The sequence below is a fragment of the Leucopleurus acutus genome (assembly GCF_964270905.1).
Source record: "Leucopleurus acutus genome assembly, chromosome: 8".
Classification (NCBI taxonomy): Eukaryota; Metazoa; Chordata; class Mammalia; order Artiodactyla; family Delphinidae; genus Leucopleurus; species Leucopleurus acutus.
In genome coordinates this window covers 73,708,357-73,734,921 of record NC_139151.1, presented here as the reverse complement: position 1 = coordinate 73,734,921, position 26,565 = coordinate 73,708,357, and the positions used below count along the sequence as shown (strand labels likewise).

The 26,565-nt window shown below is 39.0% G+C and overlaps 1 protein-coding gene across 1 annotated transcript in view; it reads right to left on the bottom strand.

Annotated features, from left to right (window-relative positions):
• PRMT3 (protein arginine methyltransferase 3) overlaps positions 1-24,648 on the bottom strand; it is a 136,005-nt gene extending 111,357 nt beyond the window's left edge. The window contains exons 1-8 of the mRNA XM_082845357.1: positions 24,589-24,648; positions 24,227-24,359; positions 22,501-22,583; positions 20,955-21,004; positions 20,234-20,336; positions 11,829-11,988; positions 10,326-10,470; positions 5,531-5,596 (exon numbers count right to left, since the gene is read on the bottom strand). Of these exons, the coding sequence (XP_082701483.1) occupies positions 5,531-5,596; positions 10,326-10,470; positions 11,829-11,988; positions 20,234-20,336; positions 20,955-21,004; positions 22,501-22,583; positions 24,227-24,359; positions 24,589-24,616 (768 nt within the window). The 5' untranslated portion in view covers positions 24,617-24,648. The remainder of the gene's footprint in view (positions 1-5,530; positions 5,597-10,325; positions 10,471-11,828; positions 11,989-20,233; positions 20,337-20,954; positions 21,005-22,500; positions 22,584-24,226; positions 24,360-24,588) is intronic.
• Positions 24,649-26,565: the final 1,917 nt, after the last annotated feature.

Sequence of the window (26,565 nt, the reverse complement as noted above, 5' to 3'; positions counted from 1 at the left end):
GGCTACTCTTTGTTGTGGTGCACAGGCTTCCCATCGTGGTGGCTTCTTTTGTTGCAGAGCACAAGCTCTAGGCACACGGGCTTCAGTAGTTATGGCATGCTGGCTCAGTAGTTGTGGCTTGCAGGCTCTAGAGCACAGGCTCAGTAATTGTGGTGCACGGGCTTAGTTGTTCCACGGCATGTGGGATCTTCCCGGACCAGGGCTCAAACCCGTGTCCCCTGCACTGGCGGGCGAATTCTTAACCACTGCGCACCAGGGAAGCCCTGTTCCATTTTATCTTGAAAATATAATACACCAAAACTGACTCCAGAAGAGACAGAATCTAAACAGTCTAATTTCTATTGAAGAAATAAGGTTGCCAAAAGGCTACCGCTCTAAGAAGGACGTGGCCCAGATGGCTCCACAGGGAGAATGTGACTGTTCCTGCACATGTGGCCTATCTGGGTGAGTCAGCACATTTTAACATAACCACTTCACACACAAGAAAGTTTAAAATTGTAAGGTGCAATCTATACAACATCACTGCAAGCAAAACTATTTTCTTAATGTTACAAATAAAATATATTAACCACAACATCAAGAAAATACTATAACACAGAGCATATATATTTATAGTATGGTTATAGTATATCAGTTTGAAATATTATGTGGCATATAATATAAAAATGTATATAACACGGGCTTCCCTGGTGGCGCAGTGGTTGAGTCCACCTGCCGATGCAGGGGACACGGGTTCGTGCCCCGGTCCGGGAAGATCCCACATGCCGCAGAGCGTCTGGGCCCATGAACCGTGGCCGCTGAGCCTGCGCGTCCAGAGCCCGTGCTCCGCAACAGGAGAGGCCACAATAGTGAGAGGCCTGCGTACCGCAAAAAAAAAAAAAACACAAAAAAACCCAAAAAATATACATATATAACACAATAGTAAGTGATAACTTCCCAAGAACTTTCATTGAAATAAGATATTTGCAAAATTAAAAAATTATAAATAAAAGATCAGTGTGGAATTTAGAAGTTTGATAGCACAGGGCTTTGGCAGTGGTGTTTGGGAATATCAACACCCACAGGTTTCTGGAAAGACAAGTTGGCAGCACTAAAACCATCCTGGGTAGAATGACCTAGGGAGGCCACTGCTAGGAATTTATCTTATTATTCTACTCTCATATTTATAAAAAGATTTTTAATATTTTATATTTTTACATGCAGCATTATTTCTAATATAACTTAAAACAATTTATGGACAATTTTACATTGGGTTTTTGAGCCATTAAAATAATGTTAATAAGGGATTATCTTAGAGAAATTGCTGAGCTACAAAAGCTAAGTACAGAAGGGTATGTATCATTTACTCCAATTAGAGTGTGTGTTCTTTTTTAAGACTATACATACACACACATATATAATTTATACACATATGCATATATATATAAAATTCTTCTTTAACCTTTTCTGAAGGAAGGAGAGCCTCAGACAAGGAAAGTAACAGATCCAGAATCATAGAGCTGGTAATTTGTAAAGGTAGCACTCAAACATAATAGGTCAATCTGCTTTTTAAAGCCTATATTTAAATTATATTTTAAATTATATACTAATTATTTATTACATCTAGCTCAGATTTAGGTAGTTGGGCAAATAAACTAAAATCTGGTAGAATCAAAGAAAGAGGTAGAAATGCTAACAGAATACACTAACATTATTTTATAAAATGATGAAGGAATGTGATTCACTGTTTCTAAAAAAAAAAAAAAGAGAAAAAGTGCGTCAATTTTAACTTAGATAATAATCAAAAGCATAAAAAAGGCACCTAACTGTGAATTTCTTCAATGAACTACAAATAGAAATTAATTATGAGTGAGTGATAACACAATTACGCCACCCAAAGTTAAATTAAATCTGAGAAACCATATGTCCTCCACAGGAGCTTTGTGAATTAAAACAATATTAAGAAAGAAATGAAGGAAAGGAAGTAGGAAGGGAGGGAGGGAGGGAGAAGGGAATGAAGGAAGGAAGACATTTTAAATTTATAAGCACCTTTCCGAAAAATAAATCTCTACCATTCACTAAATAATATGATACAGAAGCTAGTGCTGTGATATGAAATTTGTCTACCTAATGGAGATAAAAGCAAACAAAAACAATGGTAATAAAACTTAAGAAAACATGTTATTTCATACATTTTTTAAAAGAACTATATTTAAATAATTTCATGAACATGTTCTGTCATGGCACACAGAAATTATATGACTTATATATGTAAAATAGTGTTAATTAAAATATGACTAATGAATCCCACCCTAATTACTCATTCTATTTTAACATAACAGTTTCAAAGTGTAGTGACACAGGGTTAAGGGCACTAGACTAGGACTAAAACCTGCGTTTGTTTGCTTTTTTTTTAGCTGTCTGTTTTAGGGAGTCAATTAACCTACTGGTTTCAAATTTCCTCATGTGAAAAATAGAGATGAATACATACCTGCTATGAATACACCATATCGGTATATTGTATAGCAACAATGAGACAACATGCTTGAAAGTATTTTATAAATTATCAAATGCTATTTAAATATGTGTCGTATATTTTTTTAAATCTGTAGTCATAGTATAATATAAAGAAAAGTATCCCAAATCAGTTAAAAATATGAAAGCTCTAGATTACTTAATATTATTAATTATAGAAAATTATATCCTGAATATACTTCAAAGAGTTAGAAATTGACACACATATATTTTACATCACAGTATACTTTTGAGAAAACACAAATGCCAAGCAAAATTAATTACACACTGATATATTAAATGAAAGCACCTTAGGCAAAGTACTAAGGAAAAATACTCCCTGTTTATTAGTAAGCCCCTTTCTGACTTGGGCAGATTTAATCTCTTCAGTGAAAGCAGTAAGTGGAACACAAAATAATTAAACATTCTGTGTGTTCCATGGTCATGTATTTTGTCCAAAAATGTATAATATATACAATATTTCTATAAGACTGTTACAAATGAAAAATTAAAAGCAGAAAGGGACTGTGTATAGTCTATGAACCCAGTAAGATGTACTTCATATACATAGAAATATTTATAATTACTTAATTTCCCAATGATTAACCTTATGTTTACTAATACTTGTGCCTTTTCAGTATTTTCTTATATAATATAACACAAAAGTCTATCAGAGCATATTGAAAAAGAAACTTCTAACTACTTTTACTTAAGGAATTCTTATGGCATTCATATCAAAAAGTATTTTTAAAAAGATGGCTCAAAGAAAGAAAATGATACTGCTTTTATAAAAACAAAAATCATAAAATTTTAGAACCAGAAAGGTTTAAAAAATCATTGTATTTTTATTTATTTTTTATTTTTTAACATCTTTATTGGAGTATAACTGCTTTACCATGGTGTGTTAGTTTCTGCTTTATTAACAAAGTAAATCAGCTATACATAAAAAATCATTTTACATGTGAAGCCCACAGAGATTCACCACTGTCTAAAATTACTATGTAGATGGTTCCTAAGAAGCCAGGCAGGACTAGTTATTCCCAGACTAGAACATGGTTAATTTCTATACAACATATTAAGGAAAAAATAAAATAAAAATCTAGGCAAAATTGAACTGTAAATATAAGGCAACTTTTTTTTTTTTTTTTTTTTGCAGTACGCGGGCCTCCCACTGTTGTGGCCTCTCCCGCTGCGGAGCACAGGCTCCGGACGCGCAGGCTCAGCAGCCATGGCTCACGGGCCCAGCCGCTCCGCGGCATGTGGGATCTTCCTGGACCAGGGCACGAACCTGTGTCCCCTGCATCGGCAGGCGGACTCTCAACCACTGCGCCACCAGGGAAGCCCAACAATGTGGTTTTTTAGACAAATATTAAATAAATTGTTTCAGCACTTGGGTGCAAACATAAAAACTATAAAAAAAATTCTTAGTCTCTGCTGCAAAAACATATAAAAAGCATACAAAAAGGTCAAGTATAAAGAACTGATAAAAACTAATACTTTAAAAATAAAATAATCATTTGTCTATAGGGGAATTAGCAAAAACAAAGAAACACACACCATCATTACCTCATAGGTAATACTTTGGCCAAAAGGTATCAGAGCACCATATAAATTTCGCAGGTCCAACTTGTGCTAGATCACAAGTGAAACACAGCTCTTAGGAAACAGGTATGGAAAATGAAAAGCCAATCTACATGATATTCCAAACAACATAAAAATCAGGGAAAGAGCTTTTCAACATATAAAGGTTGTTAATCACTGCTGCAACATCACGTAAAGCTCATGAAATCACCTGATAGAAGTATCTTTTAAATGGAGGTGAAAGGGGAATTATAAAAACCTGATGTTACCAATATACATGTTCTTGAAGTAGAAAGACTGGGGAAAAATTCCCAAGCAAAAGTATATAAGTGGCAGAGACGATAATATATTTGACTAAATTAGTGGACTAATTTCCAATGAGGAGGAACAAAAACAGAAAACCTGAACTTTTAGATAACCATGCCAATGTAGAGAGGGAGGGAAGGAGAAAGTGAAGAAGAAAAATGGAAAAATTCACAAGGGAGGAAAAACAAATGACACATTTTTAACACACCCACCCATATACAAAGTGAAAGATCACCTTTGAAATAACCTGAGGCAGTATTAACACTAACTGTAAAATTTAAAGTAACTCAGGGCTTCCCTGGTGGTGCAGTGGTTAAGAATCCGCCTGCCTATGCAGGGGACATGGGTTCGAGCCTTGGTCCGGGAAAATCCTACATGCTGTGGAGCAACTAAGCCCGTGCACCACAACTACTGAGCCTGTGCTCTAGAGCCTGCAAGCCACAACTACTGAGCCCACGTGCCACAATTACTGAAGCCCGAGCGCCTAGAGCCTGTGCTCCGCAACAAGAGAAGCCACTGCAATGAGAAGCCCGCACACGGGAACAAAGAGTAGCCCCCGCTTGCCGCAACTAGAGAGAGCCCACGTGCAGCAACGAAGACCCACTGTAGCCAAGAATAAAAATTTTTAAAATTTAAAAAATAAAGTAACTCATAAAAGGGTAAATAAATGAGGTCTTAAAAGAAAGCACATAAAATAAATTGTACCTTATAATATTTGACCCTACCTACCAATAATGACTTCTTAAAATTATTAATTTGTAACTAATTAACACAAACTAAAATAATAATTAAAAGTGCTTTGATACAGAGCTTATACATTTGAAATGAACAGGAATCACAGTAAATCAAAAATATGGTTTAAGCAAAATTATCTGGATAAGCAAAGTTTAACTAAGCTATGTCACTGTAATTAATTTAAAAATTAATTTTAATTAATTTCAATTTTTAAAAAAAGAGTATATTGAATGACAGCACCAATCAGCATTTCTGTTATCAGTAAACTGCACCACAGGGCAGCATCATAAAAGTTTTCCATGAAATAAAGCCAGTGTACATGAAATCAACTGCTATCACAATGATGACCTAAGAGAGGATTTCTGCTGCCCAAGATCCACATGAAATGTACAATTCTGCAGTCTGTGCTACTCACCTTATCTTTGAAGATATGTGGATTTTGGTATATAAAATCTCGGTAACTTTCTGTTCGTACTTTGTCCTAGGGTAGAAAGAGGAAGACATTGTGTTTACAGGATAGTCTGAACAAATAAAAATATTTAAGGAAGATACTTGCTAATTTATCACACACTTCTAGTTTCCATAGCTACATTTTGCCTGGAAAACCAAGCCTAATCTTTTTTTCCTAAAAGAAAATAATAAAGGATGGAAATAGCAACAACACACAAAGAAAACGTTTAAGAACAACACTGAAAGTCAAATAAGACCTAAGTTCTTAAAAATGTACATATTTTCATCTTGACATGCACTGTAAGACTTCAAGTGATAATTAATGCTAGTAGAAGATGAACATGATGTTTTACTCCTTTAAATAGGGCCTGGAATCTAGAGCCTGATTCCCTGTGGTAGAACTATGTTAAAATATGGGAGGAAAGAACCAAACTAGATAGATGTAAAAGTTACAGTTACGTATGAAAAATGAAGCTCAACTGAGTATAGTTTCCTAAGAAAGTCACTGATCAGCACCTATCTGATTTATAATCCTGTTTTGTTTCTAGAAATGTCTGTAGTAGGAAATGATGCTTAAAAGCCTATAAGCCTAGGGCTTCCCTGGTGGCGCAGTGGTTGAGAGTCTGCCTGCTGATGCAAGGGACACGGGTTCGTGCCCCAGCCCGGGAAGATCCCACATGCGGCGGAGCAGCTGGGCCCGTGAACCGTGGCCGCTGAGCCTGCGTGTCCGGAGCCTGTGCTCCGCAACGGGAGAGGCCACAACAGTGGGAGGCCCGTGTACCGCCAAAAAAAAAAAAAAAAAAAGCCTATAAGCCTAAAAGTCAATCGCTTGAGCCCCGCAGACCAGATTGCAAGACTTCTCCACTATGGAGTCTCACAAGACCTGTGACCAAGGCAGGCACTGAATGCTAACATTTATGTTGGTGCATGAACAGAGCTGATTTCCTTTTAAATCACCTCGGCTGAGACACACGCTGACAGCAAATTCAGCAGTAAGGGGCTCTGCTGCCAAGTGAGTAAAATGAGTATGATAAAAAATAACTCAGACCGGGAATTCTAGTTTTCAGTTTCACACTAGGTTAAAAAAAAAAAAAAAAAAAAAAAGTAGTTACACTAAATACTACAACATAAAACTTTACACAGTCCATACCCTCCAAAAAAACTTTTATGCCAATACTGGGATTTAAAAAAAAGTACAAAGAGGGGCTTAAATTAAAAGGCAAGCTGTTTTACTTAATTGCTGGATCTAAAAAAGGGAAATTCCATAATTAATTCCATGTTTTCTGATGGAATTACTTCTAATTGCTTTACAAACAAAATTTTAAATCACATTTTAAAAATTGAAATCTTTCCCTCAATGTATTTTAAGAATTACTATGGGGCTTCCCTGGTGGCGCAGTGGTTAAGAATCTGCCTGCCAATGCAGGGGACACGGGTTCGAGCCCCGGTCTGGGAAGATCCCACATGCCACAGAGCAACTAAGCCCGTGCGCCACAACTACTGAGCCTGCGCTCTAGAGCCCACGAGCCACAACTACTGGAGCCCACGTGCCACAACTACTGAAGCTGAGCCTAGAGCCCGTGCTCTGCCACAAGAGAAGCCACTGCAATGAGAAGCCCACACACCGCAAGGAAAAGTAACCCCCGCTCGCCGCAAGTAGAGAAAACCCCTGTGCAGCAATGAAGATCCAATGCAGCCAAAAATAAATAAATTTTAAAGAAAAGAATTACTATGAGAACTTCATGTTTTAAATGAATTTAAACATAGTATTAATTAATTTAAAAACTGTCTTTTTTAAAAAAAACATACCATTTCATACATTTCTACCATTTTTATACCCTTCTTACACTGTAACCAGTGATTTTTGCTGACACAACAAAACCTACAAAGGGTGAACATCAGTCAAGAAGGCAGTCACTCGGAAAGCTCTCACCAATCACACTGCCTCGCTGCTGCTCTAACTTAATCACTAGCATCCCAACTCCTGTCCTAAATCCATGCACTGCTGCTCAGCTCAACTACAATCCTTCATCCAGTCTCTTCCTACATATCCATCTGCTTTTGCTCATATGCTCATACTGGTGCAATGAAATTCAAAGTCTACTAAACACAGTGCTGTAGACATAGCAGAGCTTCAATTTAATAAATGAATTTTTGAGAGGAAAATTCACTAAACATGAAAATTCAAGCAAATCAAAGACTAGCCCTCAAACCATTTCTAAAAATTTATTCTAACAAAAGACTAACTCTTCAATATAAAATAAGGTAATAAACAGAAATAAAGTTATCTTTTGCACTAACCTAGTAAAACTAAGAAGCACAAAAGAATAAAATTAGAGGTCCAATCTTAAGAAGCAAGACAATCTTTTAAGGCTAGTACAGTGTCATGGAATAATTCCTACCAATATTAAAAAAATTTAAGTATAAGACTAAAGACAACAGAAAAGTTATGTATTATAAATTTTACCTATATAAGTAACAGTATGTTTTAAATGTATAGGCTCATGAAGGTGGACAGAATGCAAGTGTCAGCTGCAGATACAATGAGGAAAATGCAGTAATGAAAAATTAATGGTACTATAATCTGTGATAAATGTTCACCACGATGAACAATGTTTTACTTGGGGGGAAAAAAAAGGAGAGTGATGCATCTCCGAATTATAACATTAGCAACAATGACTCTTCTTCAGAAAGATAAAGTGGCAAAGGATTCTGAAAGTTAATGTCCACTACTATCCCGTTATCTCTAGAATTCAAAAAAGTTATCTTCACCTTGACTCTGGAAAATAAGATTACAAACTGTCTTTATTTATAATTATAATCACAACATATGCCAAAAAAGTGTCATTAAAATACCTGTGACTAGTAAGTAACAAAAAATCCAAATAATATTGTTATAAAAGCAAGGCCAATTCTAAGCATAAAAATAAGTCCTGTATGCATGGCTTCTCAAGTTTAATTTATTTATAAAGATCAGGTGAGACTCCAGTAGTAGCACAACCTTGAACAAATTATGTGTGCTAAGAACTGTTTTGATAAGAAATAGAAGAAATATTGCTTGATATAAGGCACATTTCATATTCATCCACAGTATGTAACTTAACAAAACATAAAATGGACAAATAGTTCTTTTTGAATGAAATATATCCATATTTCCTATGAAGACTTAATCAAGTTATCTCCAAGGAGAAGGTGGTTACATTGTATAACAGCAAAGGGGAATTAAGGCATGGAAAATTATATTAATAAGGAGTCTTAAGTGATTCTCTAAAAGTGAAAACACAGCACTGGAAACTTCCAGCTGGAACTTCTTAAATATATATGTACATCAAAAGGACTTAAAATATTCCATCAGGTGTAAAGATCCTCTAGTTGTTGATACAGAGCTACAAAGGTCCAGGACAGAGATTTGGAAGTAAGTCCAAACTGGATTTCCCTGATGACTGTACTGAGAGCACTCAGATGTACTATCTTCTAGGAGTCTCAGTAACCTTATCTGCCTGAAAAACCCAATACAATTACCATATCAAAAGCATTAAAGGTTCATGGCATTGAAATTGATGGGGTGATTTATAACGGCAAACATGGGCTTAGATTAACTCCTTTAAAGGAAATATTCTAGACACAATAAAATTAATTTTAACAGAGAAAATGGAGTATGTCAATTTCTTTTAAACAAATTCACTCTGGACTTAATTTATTACTTAGCAACAGTTATAACTGTTATTTGTAATGCTATGCAACTACCCAAGTGACAACAAAAAGCACAACCGTGACAAGTCATTAGCAAAGAAATGACATGACATTGCCTTAAAAGACCCCAAGTAATTACAATTACTATTAATCAGCAAACCTCCACTCTGTGATCCTGCAAAACTGACTCAACAAAATATATACTCATTAACTACCCCTGGTTATCTTAAATGGCCATGTTTCAAGGAACACAGTCTTGGGGTGTCCGTAAAATAAACCAATCTTTTGAGGAAGGATTCAGAAAGGAATTTTTCGTTTGTTGGTTTTTAAGAAAAAAAAGTAGTGGCATCTAAAATTCACAGAGATAAACATTGAAGTTTTCAGTAATTTTTACACTCCAACATTTATTTTACTCTAGTTAGATATTTTCAGTTTTACTGAATTAAAAAACCATTTTGCTATTTTATAATCTATAATACATGATAAAATGTACATAATAACCAGGTATACCTAGAAATCTACTTATAGTTTATATGGACATTACCATTATAAAACTTAAAACCAACCAAATTCAAGTATCTGATTTAGGAAATTCTTCTATATAGCAATGATTTCAAATGTAAAAAAGTAATGCCGTAACAACTGTGAGAATTATTTATAATTAACTTTGTACCAAAGAATTATTATTCGCCCAAACTAAAGTCAGTACTGCTAATTAAAACACTACAATTAATCATTTCCTTCACACATTAAAAGGCAAACGTATTTTTCTTCCTATTTAAAAGTTGCTCTTGAGAAGACTAAAATCGTCAGCAATTTTTTCGAATGTTCTATTCCCAGCAAAATGTAATCTCATAATAAAGATTAATAATGATCTTAAACAGAATTTACAGTGTCTCTGATGCTTCTATAATCTTTTCAATGCAAGATGAGCTATCAAGCACCAAAAAGATTTAAAAAGCAGTTCTCAAAAGAACCAAAAAAGCAGTTCTCCCATATGTATTAAGAACCTTTTTTACTCATTTTTCCTTTAGTATGGATTTGGTACATTTGTGCTCTTTTCTAACCTTTAGCATTTCTTCATGTATCCCATAATGCCCGTATGAGCTGAAATAAACGCCATCCTCATCCTCCTGGAGGTCTGCAATGGCAGTTGTAGATGACGAGCAGGTTCTGACATCTGCGTTCATCACAAAATCCTGAGCAAATTGTCTGTAATCAATTTGAAATACACCCTTGAGACAAGTTTACTGGACCATGAAAAAAGGAAAGGCTAGAGGCTGAGGAAGAGGAAGGGGGCGGGGGGGGGGGGGGGGAGGGAGTGCGGGGTGTGATGAGCCTTCTAAATCACATTCTATCTTAAGCCACGGAAAGCTCCCCCTGCTGGATCTTAAGCAATGGCATATTCAAACCCAGCTGGAAGCATTCCTTCTACAAATCACAAAAGCACTGCCAACTGCAGGCTATGGCTGTTTTATCTTTCAAGTGAACAAAATAAGCACACTATGACTTCATTCAACTTTATTATTTCTATTGTTCCAAAATCTTATTTTAGCAGCTGAATCAATATAGCATATTCCAATGCTATGAATATTCTTTAAAACCATAGTATCTCATGGAAGGGTTATATAGGCAGAAACAGACCCAAACTGGGAATTATTTACACACATCAACACCATCTGCTCAGGCTCTAAAACTCAGCTCCTTCTCTGATAACAACACATCAAGAATCTATGAGGTATATATGGGAGAGAAGTGTAAAGAGGCACATAATAGAGTTGTTGGTTACTAGATTACCCAGCATAAAATCTCAGAAAAAGGGAAACTACAATCAGCTATACTATTTTTCCTGCTGGACATTCTGGCAAACCATCAAAAATGGGTAATTGGGCAACAGCAACCAACTTACAAATCTAATAGGTTAAGCTAGAGGTATATACACTTGGTAGTAATGCAGAATCTCAGACACTACCTATTTCAGGCCTCCTGAATCAGAATCTAGTTTAACGAGATACCCAGATGATTAGTATGCACATTAAATTCTGACAAGTACTAAGCCAGCAGAATGTTAATTTACTCACTAGAAAAAACCATCCTATGTAGCTGGTTTTCTGATTATATACTTCATCATAATTATATTGTGATTCTTTAAAAACAAAAATTTCAACCCTGTATTTTCCACAAGCCTAAAAAATATTAATCCCTACACTTTAAAAAGTCCAGGAGAGAAAAAGTAAAATGGAGAAATCTATTAGAAATAAGGTAATTCAAAGGAAGGCAATATCAAGGAACAAAAAGCACTCAGGAGGAACACACTCCCCAGAACAATTATCATTAGTATAAAAGTAATTATAAAGAAATATAAGAGGACAGATAAAACTACAGAATTTTATGTTAATCAACGACATCCACAATGTATAAAAAATACTGCATACCTTTAATATTATTGAAATTAAATATCTACACTGTGCTTTCCAGTATATGAAATATTTTACCATATTTTATCTTTTTATGAATTATATTATTTTGGGGATCTAAACAATTAATTTTCTATAAGATTGATAAATTACTTCATTCTTTGCAGATCCTCACGCGCTCCAGCTAACGCAGCTTCAGCAGACAGTGCCCTGGCTTCCATGTGTTTCAATTTTTCAACAACTGATGTATTTTCACTGAGTCCACTGGGGTATGAGAATGGAACTGACACGGGTTCATAAAGATCTTCTACATCTAAATAAACAAATGGACATTTCTATCAGGCCATCTTATAACAATGAAGCACATATAAATGTGTTACGAATAAGTATATACTAAGTGCCTATTATGCAGCCAACTGAGAAAAATTAGTACTTTTAATTAAATAAATATTTAATATCCAAACTATTCCAATTTGAGTTTAAAGAGCATGCTGTTAGTCTATACTTTTCACTAGTTGGCTAAACTGAACACATAAATAAGCATTAACTGTACCGAACCAAACCCAGGAAGAAATAAAAAAGTAGAAGGAAAAAACTCATATTTATTGATCATCAGGTATCTTTCAAGTTCATGCATTACATCTCATTCCATCTTCAAAACAAACCTAAAATATAAACATTTATCCCTATTTTAAGACATGGGAAAAATAAATTTCAGAGAAACTGACTAGCCCAAAGTCATGCAGCTGTTTAATGAAGGAACTACAATTCAAACCCATGCCTGCCTTCCCAGCCCGTGTTCTTGCCACCACACAGGGCCACCTCCAGCCTCTGGGTCTTTATCTGTAGAGTAACAGGTATGACATTTAGATATTCCTTAAGGACAGTGTGTAGGTAAGGAATTCTGTACATTCAATAACTTTTTCATCATGGGTAAGGTGGTGTGCAATCTATACACTGTCTCATTGCTGACATTATTAAATATCCTAATTCCTAATATTATTAAAAATTCTTGATTTAAATTTAATTTCACTATATGTAAATCATTAACTTCTGCTACAGAAGTTAATATATGTAAATCATTAACTCTGCAAACAGAAGTTAATATATGGAACTAGTGAGTTTTACAAAATCCCAATGTCCACTGACTCGTCTAATTAACTGTTGAATCAACTTAAAGCAATAAAAACAATGCAGATATTATACTGTCTCCTCAGTACAGCTCTGAGGGAAACACGACTTTTTTTTTTCCTATTCAGTTTTTACCTGCAACACTTCTTTAGAGCTGGGACAAAATAACTAAGCTTCACAAATACATGATAATATTATAACTTAGAGACTAGAGCCTAAATTGAACTTGTTATAAAAGCAGTATGGTGTGCCACGAAACTCTAAACAGTCTAGCAGAATACTGACCCGTTGCTTTAAAAAAACTACAGATTCGGGCTTCCCTGGTGGCGCAGTGGTTGAGAGTCCGCCTGCCGATGCAGCGGACGCAGGTTCGTGCCCTGGTCCGGGAGGATCCCACATGCCGCAGAGCGGCTGGGCCCGTGAGCCATGGCTGCTGGGCCTGCGCGTCCGGAGCCTGTGCTCCGCAACGGGAGAGGCCACAATGGTGAGAGGCCCGCGTACCGCAAAAAAAAACAAAAAGAAACAAAAAAACTACAGATTCATCCACTATTTAGTTCACCAAAAATTAATGAGAGCAACAAAATATTGCCAAACTATTAAAGGATGGTGTACCATATTTTCTACTTCCTACTACAACTCTCATTGTGTACCTTGTCTTTAAAATTCTTCACACTGTCTGCAAACCACCTTGTTAATTTAAGTTATGGATGAGAACTAAACAAAGAAATTGGTTTCTTTGTTCTGGCTAGTTTCTCTATTTTGCTTTCTGCTGCAAGAAGTGAGTCAGAATAAAAGCTGTTAGCATTAATAACACAGTTGTCCCTTGGTATCTGTGGGGGATTTGTTCCAGGACCCCCCTCCCTCGGATACCAAAACCCGCAGATGCTCACGCCCTTGGATAAAATGGCGTATTTACATATAACACTTTAAATCATCTCTAGATTCCTTATAACACCTAACACAATGTAAATGCTATACAAATAGTTATAAATACAATGTAAATAGTTGTCACTGGGCAGCAAATTCAAGTTTCACTTTCTGAATTTCTGGAATTTTTTTTTCCTGAATTTTTTTTTTTTTTTTTTTTTTAGCGGTACGTGGGCCTCTCACTGTTGTAGCCTCTCCCATTGCGGAGCACAGGCTCTGGATGCGCAGGCTCAGCGGCCATGGCTCACGGGCCCAGCCTCTCCGCGGCATGTGGGATCTTCCCAGACCTGGGCCCGAACCCATGTCCCCTGAATCGGCAGGTGGACTCTCAACCACTGCGCCACCAGGGAAGCCCTTCCTGAATATTTCTGATCCAAGGTTGGTTGAATCCAAAAATGCAGAACTCCCAGATATGACGGCCAACTGTACACAGATAATTATATATTAAATGTATAGCTTTGAAAAGGAGAAAAGATTCAGTAAACATTACGATGCATAACTATAATATATCAAAACAGTCTAATTTAAAGTCCTAAACCATATTCAGGAAGATGAACTTCCACATTTACATTCTGTCTCAGGAGGTTCAAATCACCTGGATACTTCATTTTGGCAGCTGAAAACTACCATAAAAATAGTCAATTTAGGGCTTCCCTGGTGGCGCAGTGGTTGAGAGTCCGCCTGCCGATGCAGGGGACACGGGTTCGTGCCCCGGTCTGGGAAGATCCCACATGCCGCGGAGCGGCTGGGCCCATGAGCCATGGCTGCTGAGCCTGAGTGTCCGGAGCCTGTGCTCCACAACGGGAGAGGCCACAACAGTGAGAGGCCCGCGTACCACACACACACACACAAATAGTCAATTTATCAGGAAGACATAAAAATTATAAATGAGAATAAACCTCACAAAAGAGCTTCAACATACACAAAGCAAAAGCTGATAGAATGGCAAAAAAAGACAATCCTCTAATCACAGTCAGAGATTTAAATACACCCCTATCAACAACCGATAGAGGTAGATTTTTAAAAATCCAAAAAGACATAAAAGATCTGAACAAAAATATTCAGCACCATGAATTATTTATAGAATATTGCACCCAATTACTGTATCTTGACATTTTTGAAGAACACTGATCAGTAATTTAGTAGACTGTCCCTCAACCTGGGATCTGATGATTTTTCATTATTAGAATGAGGTTAAACATTTTTGGCAAGAACAGCAGAGAAATGACGTTGCCTCCTCAGAGCATTACACCAAGGGGTTCATGGCGTCAGTACACTTATTACTGGTGATGTTAACCTTGATCACTTGGTTATGGTAGTGTCTGCTCAATTTTTCCACTCAAAAGTTTAACAGCTCCTTTGTAGTTAAATTTCTTGGGGGACATACTTTGAACTATGCAAATCCTATCTCACCCACCTAAATTTTCACCCACTAATCTTAGCACGCATGGGTTGCTCTTTTCTGCAAGTTACTACCATGGTGTTTGCCTAATGCTGATTTTCTGTTTCTCTTTTTCCTTTGACATTTATTAACAGGAATTCTAGGCTGAAGTGGAGCTACTCCTTCCCATTTATTTGGTTGCTTATTCATGTCAAGAAGAATTCATGGACATTTATTTTATCCTATGGGTTAAAACCCAATACTGTCATTTTCTGTATTGATTAAATTTTTCTAGCTTTGGCCACTAGGAGGTCCTTCAGGTTGGTTCCTGTGTTCTTTAGGTTAAGTCCCCTCTTCCCCCACTTTTTCTTAAGTACTTCCTAATTTTCTGGAACAAGGTGTCCTAGACTTATCTTGTATTTTCCCTGCCCCACCTGGAAATCAATCACCTCTCTAAGGACCCTTGGTTCCTTTTATTAATAAAGGATTATAAATCAAGATCTGGGCACTAGGTATGATCATTGCTACTGGGGTTTTTCTAGGCCCTTTCAGCAGAGCTTGGAAGTATATGTATTATACTAAACCCCCCCACACACACACACACCTACATTTCTGTATCTGTCTGTCTGTATAAGAAAAACTGTGAATTTACACTGACACTTCTGATTTCAATTTGTCAACACAGGACTCATTTCATCCTTCATTTCCTTATCTGAAACCTCATTCTCCAACTGTGAGAAACCTGGCTTTTATGCATAATTTTTTAAAATAAATTTATTAATTTTATTTTTTTATTTTTGGCTGTGTTGGGTCTTTGTTGCTGCGTGTGGGCTTTTTCTAGTTGTGGTGAGTGGGGGCTGCTCTTCGTTGCGGTGAGCAGGCTTCTCATTGTGGTGGCTCCTCTTGTTGCAGAGCATGGGCTCTAGGCGTGTGGGCTTCAGTAGTTGTGGCTTGTGGGCTCTAGAGCGCAGGCTCAGTAGTTGTGGCGCACGGGCTTAGTTGCTCCACGGCATGTGGGATCTTCCCGGACCAGGGCTCAAACCCGTGTCCCCTGCACTGGCGGGCAGATTCTTAACCACCGTGCCACCAGGGAAGCCCCATCCATAAATTATTAACTTACATGTTCCATTCTAGCATACACAAAAATAGCGTCAGAATTGCTAATTCTTACCCTGCAAGAAATGCCTTTTCTTACTGGATTACAACGTTGATGCAGTTCTTTTTATCTGTAGCCTCAGCACAACATCCATTAAAGGTTTCAGTTACTCACCTAGTTCTTTTCCTCCCCACTCCCTGCAGTATGGTTACATTATTCCTTTGTATTACAGTTCAGTTCATCTGTTAGTGCCTGCATTCCATTTCGCACCAGCACCACCCCTGTAGACATATATCCTCGTTGTTTCAACTGTTGATTTTTTTGATTATATGAAGGCTATAAAAAACATTACTGGGCTTCCCTGGTGGCTCAGTGGTTGAGAGTCCGCCTGCCGATGCAGGGGACACGGGTTCGTGCCCCGGTCCGGGAAGATCCCACATGCCGCGGAGCGGCTGGGCCCGTGAGCCATGGCCACTGAGCCTGTGCGTCTGGAGCCTGTGCTCCGCAACGGGAGAGGCCACAACAGTGAGAGGCCCGCGTACCACAAAGAAAAAAATAAATAAATAAAATTTAAAAAAACATTACTATAGTCCTGAGAGTTGGAGCTATACAAAGAGATATACTCAGCAAAGTGTCACTCGATCCTCATCCCTGTTACCTCAATCCCACTGTGCCCTTCCTTCCTTGTCCCACAAACCCCGTTCAGTAACAATCTCTTCAGTTTCTAGTTTTTCCTTCCTGTATTTCTTTTGCACAAATGAGCAGACACATAAGCATTTTCCTAAATCTCTTTCTTTCTTATGTGAAGAGTATCATAGTAGATATTCTTTTGAGCTTTGCCGTTTTCATTTGACAGTATGTCCTGGATAACACTCTGTACCAGTTCAGTTCATTCTTTGCAATAGAGGATAGAGGTATACTACTCCATGGTGTGGACATGCCATAGTTTATTCAACCGCTCTCCTCTATATGGGCATTTGTCTTATATGTATTTTCAGAATGTTGGAGGAGTACCTTCAAGACCAATTCTTATGAGTGAAACTGCTCAGTTAAAAATCGCATGTTCAGGGCTTCCCTGGTGGCGCAGTGGTTGAGAGTCCGCCTGCCGATGCAGGGGACATGGGTTCGTGCCCCGGTCCGGGAAGATCCCACATGCCGCGGAGCAGCTGGGCCTGTGAGCCATGGCCGCTGAACCTGCACATCCGGAGCCTGTGCTCCGCAACAGGAGAGGCCACAACAGCGAGAGGCCCGCGTACAGCAAAAAAAAAAAAAATCGCATGTTCAGCTTTTTAGGTATTGCTAAATCTGCATTCTACTAGCAATCTTAGGACAGTGCCTGTCTCTCCACAGCTTTGTCAACAGAATGTGTTGTCATATTGTAAAAATTTTTACCAGTCTGAGAGGTGAGAAATGGTATCTTGCTATTGGGCTATTTTCCTACCTCTTTTTGGTAGAATTTTTCCCCATTTTTCTATCAACTGTTTTGATCCTTTGCCCCTTAATTTTCAAGAGTCTTTTATGTAAAAAGGATGTTAACCCTTTGTGGAATATGTTTCAAATATTATACCATACTTTAAAAAAAATTAACTAAACTCCATTTTATTCACTCAGATTTCATTAGTCTTCCTCTAATGTCCCCTTTCTGTCCCAAGATCCTATCCAGGATACCACATATGTTTAGTTGTCATGTCTCCTTAAGCCCCTCTTGGCTACAACAGCTTCTCAGGCTTCCCTTGACATGGACAGTTTTGAGGAGTACTGGTCAGGCAGTCTGTAGAATGTCCCTCACTTTGTGTCTGTCTCATGGTTTTTCATGGTTAGACTGAGATTACTGGCCTGGGAGGAAGACCACTGAGGTAAAGTGCCATCCTCATCACATGATATAAAGGGTCCATACCACTGACATTACATCACCAATGATGTTAACCTTCATTACCTGGCTAAGGCAGTGTTTGCCAGGTTTCTCCATCAGTATAGTTACTTCTCCCCACTTACACTGTACTTTCATTGCCTATTTTCTTAGTTATCTCCTTTTTAAATTTAGTCATCTTTATATTCTCAAAGCCTAATACAAAGCAGATGCTCAATAACTATTTAGTGAAAGACAGTGCAGGTGAAATAGTCAGTAATCAAGCCAGGAGCCATGAGAATGAAGAACCTTCTCTTCCATCTCTCTACACCAATGGCCAGGAGAACAGATCTTTTGCTTTTTTTTTTTTGGCTGTGCCGTGCGGCTTGTGGGATCTTAGTTCCCTGACCAGGGTTCAAACCCGTGCCCCCTGCAGTGGAAGCATGCAGTCCTAACCACCAGACCGCCAGGGAAGTCCCACAGATCCTTTGAGAGGCACGGGCGGTGCACTAACAAGCATGCCCAGTTCAAGTTCCACCTCCTTTACTAGGCCCCTTAACTGTTCCAGATCTCGGTAGTGACTTCTTCATTTAAACTCCTTAGAACTTATTTACTAATAATAATAAATTCTCCTTCATTAAGCACTTACTCTCTGACAGGCACTGTGCTAATATGCATTATCTTTGTAACAATTTTATAAGGTAGGTGTCATTATCACCTTTTTATAAATTAAAATTAAGTCTGAAAGAAGTTAAGTTAATATACCTTTGGAGAGTGAAGAGGTCAATACCGATCTGTATCCATAGTGACCAGCAAATAGCACTCGGTATCTGTTGATCTGAGTAATCTCTTCCTCTTCTGAACTGCACTATTTTTCCTACTTCTCATGAAACTTACTATATTCCACCTTATCTTATAATACAGGACAGTCATTCAAAAACAAAACACTCCTACTATTAGATTGTGGGCTCCCAATGTGAAGGATTCATTTCTTCATATTTCTAAAGTATTTAACATACTACTTTCAACCTGTGAGTGTTCAATTTTGAGTTTAGGGAGTCACGAAGAACACCTAGTGGGCACTTTGTCATGTATCAAAGAGATCACTTTGGTTACTTTGAGGAGAAATAAAATTTAATAGAAGTTGTAAAAATGGGAAAGAATCAACCTAGGCCTCACCAAATTTTAGAGGTAGAAAGTTGGAAATCTGGCCCTAGTTCTCATTTTATAGATGAAGACCTAAAACACAGGAAGCTTAAGTGCTTTGTCCAGGGTCACTTAGTTCCTGAATCCTACATTAAGGTTCTTACTACTGCATCACACTGCCACACAACTTCTCTTGATGGTACTTCTCAAGGAAATGAGTGGTTTTCCACAGTTCCCAATTACCAAAGGACTGCCCAAATACACACTGTCAAACTACTATCTGAGAAGGTATGTGTCTGTTTAGAATGGTCTTGCTGATCCGAAGACAGCAAACCCCTCTGTCTCACCTAACTGGCACAAAAAACATGAAAGAAAGCATAAATTTAAAAAATAATAATAAATCATGAACTCCAACAAATTAGACCTATAGAGAGCCAACAGAATTTTCATAGGATTCCTGTTCAATAAGGAATGAACCAAAGCACAGAGCAAGAAACTAAGAAAGCTACAGTCAAAAGACGAGCGGCCCTGCCGCAGGGAGGCTTAAGAGTCAGTGTGCGTGGGGATTTTCGTGGAATCTGTCCTGCGCCAAAACAGAAGCTCCATAAATTAGATGTCTTAAGAAAAGTCATGTATCTGGTTGTATTATGAGGTAAAAACAGCAATATTATTAAATTTACTGAAATCTATTAAATATTAAATATACTGATTTAATTTTTATTTAAATTTAAAATTTCATCGATTTTAATTACATTAAAAATCAGTCTGACAACTACAAATTATTCTCTCAAGTCTCCCTATGTTTCAAAACATCTTTTACACAATGTTTAACCCAAGCTCATATTCCTCCCTGGTAACTGTTAGTATGACTCTCACTTTCTAAGTGACTTAACGTTCCTTCTGAAACCAACTACCTGATGAGGTCTTTAGAGAATCAAGGGGATGATATATTTTCCTGTAACACCTGACCACTATTTTGCCATAACAAATGACCCTGCTTTAAAGTAGATACCATATGTTCATCTTACCAAATTGAAGTAAAAGGTCATCTTCTAATACCGGCTTTAAATACTCTTCTTTCTCCCAAGGCACTGGGCTGTATATGGAATTCATATATTCAACTGGAGGATTCTGGAAGTAAAATTAATTGCATATTTTTTCACTGCACATAATCACAAAATCCCCCTACCAAAAAACTGGGAAAATTAAACAAAAAGGAAATCATGTCTACATCACACAAAATCTCTATTTAAACAGTCTATGTTCACCGGCTATTTCATTAACTTGACTGGATGACTGCTTAATTGTTTCAATGCACAGTTTTATATTGTTTGGATTTTGAGGAAATGGCAATATAAACATCAACTGACTAGAACAAAGTATTTAAAAAACAGAACAAAAAGAGTAACCAAAGCACTTAAAAATCGCACTAGAAATTATTTCTGATTTTACAGAAAGACTATCAGTATTCCCCTTTATCTGACAGTGAATTACTTTGCCACATAACACTGATTCATCTCTTACACAAAATTAAAAACCACACTTAAGTATGGTATGTATCCATTTACTTGGTGCTGTATGTTGTGCTAGTTCCTAATGTCCATGATTCCCCCAATATGATGAGTGTCAAATTTAAAACAGTTCCTTATACAGCAGTTCCTCATATTCTTTTAAAAATCGGTGCATTGATAATCGCTGTAGTACTTCTTTAGGTTTTAAACAAAATTGTAGATTAAGCTACCACCTTACCTTAAGTCTAATAAAATTTATTAGTTTAATGTATCCATAAAATTCAAGTCCTAAAAGGGAAAAAAAAAATAATTCACCTATTTTAACATGAGTTTTGTTTCATTAACCTGCTCCAAAGATGCTTCTCTGGTTAGACAATAAAATATTTCTGTTCTCTCAACTACTACTTAAAAGTTTTGAATTTTTTATTAAGAACTAGAAACAGTAACTCTGACACTTCAGAATATTTTAATTGAGAAACAGCCAGAAAGGACAAATTTTTAAGTGCTTTTCTTGCATTTCTGAAAAATCGGAAATTAATTTTTAGAATTCTACTCACTTATCAGAACAATACAACGAGGAAAATTAGGCCCTTGATTTTACCAAGTATTTGGCAGCTAATACTAGAGTTGATACTAAAGTTTCTAAATCCCCAATTTTTATGGTACCTACCAAACTATAATTTTGCCAGGACACAGAGTATACAAAGTATACTAGCTTTTACATTAAGTTAAATGATGCAAATGAAAAAAGTAGTGAGGCTTGTTATCTGGTTCTCATCTTTTCAGAAATGAAGCAGCATTTAAAATAAGGGAAAGCAATAGCATACCCAACCAATTATTATTTGTCATGAGAAATACTGTTATGAGAACATACCAGCATATAAAAATGTTTCATATGCGTAATAGCACGCAAAAGCCCCTATTTGGTATTGAAAAAGATATAAAATAATATAAAATACGGTTTCAATTCAGTTTTAAAATGCACATTAAAAACATGAAAAAAAATGAAACTAAGTCACTTGTATCTTACAAAAGTAGTTGCAGTTGAATTTACGATTCATAAACATACTGTATCATATGTTTATCTGAGACCCCAAATCTGCCTAATATTTGGTATTCTTCAGTAAGGTCCTTTCTAGTTGTTAGTAAATACAGGGACCAAAAAGCCAATTCTGTATTTAGTTAATATTAGTGGGATACTGTAGCTCTTCTATATTCGTTTAAATTAGAAGGCTTTAATTTTAAGTATGTTTAGATGCAAGTTTCAATAGAATCATCAGCTGAATCTCTGGATTACCACCTTAACTTTAGCACTCGCTTTTTCCACACTCTCTTACCAAACTCCTTATAAAACTCAATCTTGTATGCCTTGAAGTCCATGTTATGCTTTGACCTGATAAGTTGTCTTTTTTCATAATGATCCACCTCCTTTTCCAAAGTCCACCTCTATCCTTTGCTCTCCCTAATTCTAATATCCACGCCCCTTGTCTTCCTAATTCTAAAATGATTAAAATGTAATCACATGCCAAGGATTTTTTGGGTTTTTTTTTCCTTTTTCGTTGTGAAGGCAATTTAAGCTTAAATACAGTCAATCATATCTAGAAGAATGACTTATTTATCAATCTTTCCTCAAAAGCCATTTGTCAAAAACACGCCATTTTCATAAGTTGTTGTCATGTGTTTCACTATATTGGATTTGTACAGGAAAGGAATGGTCTGGGAAAACATAATGTTTGAATTTAAATTTCTCAACTAAAATTTTCTTTATTCTAAAAATTACTCACCATGTTTATGAACCATGTTATCAATATTAAATTGATGCTCAGACTTACAGTGTGAAAATGTTTCTTCAGCAGATGTAAATAACCTGAAAAACCAAGCAACAGCTTCATGAAATAGTCCCCTAAGAAGTCTAAATATTGACTTCATGTTAGATATAAACTTTTCCCCCTCACTCTGCAGGTTTCCAGTTTTACTTCCAATTAATTAAAAAAAACCAAACACACCTGTAGAGAGGAACCCAGCACTCCTAAAGGGAATTAGTACTTCTGAGTCCCATTTTACACCTAAAACAAACTACCCTTTAAAATGTTGAGCTGAATTTGCCAAATAATAGCACTGAATTTATCACAAGGCTTCTAAGAAAGAGAACTCCCTTTGATAGACTGTGTCTCTTAAGACCTGAAAAATTCACTGCATAAGATTCTTTTCTCCTCTAAGTATCAACTCTGCTTTCAGAGGCTCTGAACTGACACAGCTCAAACTGCTTTTAGAAATAAAGCATAAAATGTAATTTTATAGCTGGTAAATTCCCAAAGTGCCATATTTCAAAAAGTGGTCTTACAGTGCTCCCCAAGGATTTGTATTATAGACACTGTGAGGGCCAAGCTCCTTTATTCTGTGACCTGCAAAACTGAAGGACGTGCAATAAGAACACACGGCAGAGAGCCTGCATTACCTCTTCTATATGCTTAGCACATATGCAGCAGTTTTCAACAAACGTTTACCGAGAGAGCTTATTTATACAGTATTTACACAGCCTATCACAAAGAAGTACCTCCCTGATGCTCAATAAATATTATTTTTTGACTACAGTATATGCAGACATCCCGTACCTACCCACATGAGGCTACACGTGGGAACAATGACGAATCATCAGAAGCTAATATACCACCAATCAGCACCATGCTGAGACTCAGGGGATACTGGTAAAATGTTTATTAAAGTAACACTGGCCAGTGCCAACCAGGCCTCTTTCATGCCCACTTGCCCAGGACAGCAGCCAAAGTCAAAGATAAAGAGGCAGAATTTTAAGTGGAAAAAACATGGATTTGGTTATAAGACAAACCACAGCTTTGTGACTTTGAACAAGTTACTGGTATTGCAGCGTCTTTTTCCCTAAGTGAAAATAGTATCAATTCCTTCCCCTTCAATTGGGGGAGGGGGGAGCCCCTAACAAAGGTGATTCTTTAAACGGCTCAAATGGAACTATTACACCTGATAAGCTTTCTAACTGTCAAAGAATTATAGAATGGGAGAGCCTGAACGGTTCTAGAAGGTTGAGGGATTAATCGAGTTTAGTGACTCCCAAACTTGTTACTCTTTAGAATCACTTCAGCTAGGGTCTTTGTAGAAACGGATTCCTAGACCCTATCCCTGATTTAGAAGGGCTGAGGTGCAGTTTAGCATCTGTGTATTTTTTACTTAAGTGTCTCAGGTGACAGAGGTGCACAACCAGATGTGGGAACCACAGATCCGGCCCAGAACCCTTTCATTTTACACAAGAGGAAACTGAGGCCCGTCAAAGTGAAGCAGAGTAACCTGGCTTCCAGTTCATGGTTCCTCCCTGGAAACCACTGTGGGTCTTCCGGCTCAACAAACCCTCACTCCAAAGCACGGGCTCCAGACTTCCAGGGCAGCCACTTGGGCTGGACTCCAGAGGAGCAGACCACACAGACCCACGGGGCCCGGCCACCCTAGGGCTGGCGCCTCGCGCTGAGCTGGACGAACCTGTCACAGAACAGGCAGGGGGTCTGCTGCTTGTCGTGGGGGAGATCGGCATCTTCCGCATCCTCCCAGGAGGCCTCGTCACCGCTGTCTGACAGTCCTGGCAGGTCGTCCTCCTCCACAGCGCCCCGGCCGCCTAGCACACGCAAACGGTCAGCTCTGCCTCGGACCCCAGTGCCAGGAGGGCGGACGAGTGGCAGCAAAGCGAGAACGCTCTGGGCCCGGCGGGCCCTCCCCCCCACCTCCACCTCCCTCTTTGCGGGCCCCACCACCCCGGCTCCGCGTCCCGGGCGGAGGGGGAGGGGAGGGGCTTTCACCGGCCCCACGGGGTCGCGGCCTACGTGCCGAGGGGCCGGGGTACCCACCATCTGCGCCCAACGCTAACGAACACATGGCGGCGGTACCGCTAGAGCCGGTCGCGCCCGGGGGCGGGGACCAGGCTGGGCAGCGCAGGCGCAACTGCCTCCGAGCCCTCCCCGCCCGAGAACCCGGGAACGAGCGCGAGTGTGAGCGTGAGGGCGAGCGCGGGCACGCGGTGAGGCCGAAGCTCCGTGAACCCTGCGGCGCCTGGAAACAGGAACGCGTGCGCGCCGGCTCGCGAGCGCTTCCGGCCTCGGGGCCGCGGCGTTGTTCACGTGAGCTGGGGTGGGCGGGGCGAGAGCCCGGGCTCCGCCTCCTGCCGCAGGGTTGATGCAGCGCGCGCCGAGTAAGCGCTGAAACTTGGGCTGAGCGTTGCAGGCTTGGACCTGGCTTTTGTTTTCTCCTGGGGATGCGGCAGGCCTTAGCGGGAGGTCCTAAACGGCGGCCCAGAGCCCAGAGGTGGAAGCGGTTCTGCAGTCGGCATCGCGCACCCTGTGCGTCCCTTATTCGAGGGATGAGCGGTTAGTGGGGGGCGACCTGCTCGCTGCGCCCTCTGGTGACGGAGGAGGTCGAACGCAGGAGAGAGGCTGGTACTCCACACTGGTTCCGGGGCTCCCTGGTCCCCGTGGGGTGCGGCTGGGGAGGGAACTGCAGGGGCCAGTGGGTGTATCAGGGGCCACAGAGGAGCCAGAGCCTCGAGGGCTGTTTTAAGGAGTTCAGTCTTTAAAGTGTATGTCCCAAGTTCTAGTGCCAGGCGCTAGCACTGGGCTTGGCACAAGTTTATCCAGTTAAATTGACTACCACGGCCTACCAGGCTCTGCATAGTCCGCCTAACATCTCACCTCAACCCTCCACCTTGGGCCCCATCCTCCAGCCTTTTTTTCGGTGCTAATCATTTTCCCACCTCAAGGTCTTTGCTAAGAATGTTCTACAAAAGGGTACTTTTTGTCTCAGCCGGAAAGTCCTTCCTCAGGTCATCTTTTCTAAAGTAGTTTCCACTGTCATTCCAGCAGCCTCCTGTTAGTTTCTTTCTTATCACCTACCATTTGCTTTTTCCTTTCTTCTTCCCGTCTTTAGTCCCAACACTGTTTGAGCATGAGGGTAGGGCCATGTCTCTACCTTCATTTCTCTGGCACATAATATATGGCCTAAGTCATAGGTAGGTACTCAATATTAATTTGCTGAATGAGAACGATGCCTTGTATTGTTGCTAAACTCTTCTGAATGCACTCCTTTCCCTTGACTGTAAACCCCTAGAGGACAGAATCCATCAAATATTAGTTTGGAAGCCCCCTTACATTGCAGGCCACTGCCAGAATATCTGCAGGCTTTGCTGGGTTAGACTTACTATTCACTGATGTAGACCCACTGCCTACGTGCCCAGTGGCACACAGGAGGCATTTCAATAAGCTGAATGAACTTCAAGGTCATATTTTTTCCTTCATCCTTCCAACATACTCTCCAGCAAGGCCCATCTTCTCCCCATTTGGAGGGAAACCTGCCAAATCCCATTAACACCCAATCATTCCATGTTAACAGTAGCGAAGTAACACCCAGTCCAGAGGAGTGACTGGGCCAGAATCTTGTTCCTTGAAGTTTATGTGTCTCCACAATGCTGGGCTTAGGAGGGAACAGCTCTTTTCTTTACTCCAAAGATAAACACAGACCCTCTCCCATCACGCCACTTCACTACTGAGGTCAGAAAAGAATGTTGAACAAGACCTGACAGCAGGTTTGTGGGTAAGGAATTTCAACACACAGAGAATAACTTAAAACTGGCCACTGGGTTTAGCTGCTTTTAGAGCCCACCAGCCTCAGTATATCCTCATGGAGTCCCCGTAATTCGTGCCTCACTTCTTGGAGCCCATGCTTGTTATCACCTAAACAAACAGGCTCTTCAGAGTCCAGCCCCAAAGGAACCCCACCTGGCAGGAGGAAGATGTTCCTTCCATCTCCTTCCTAAAGCCCACATTTCAAGTCCT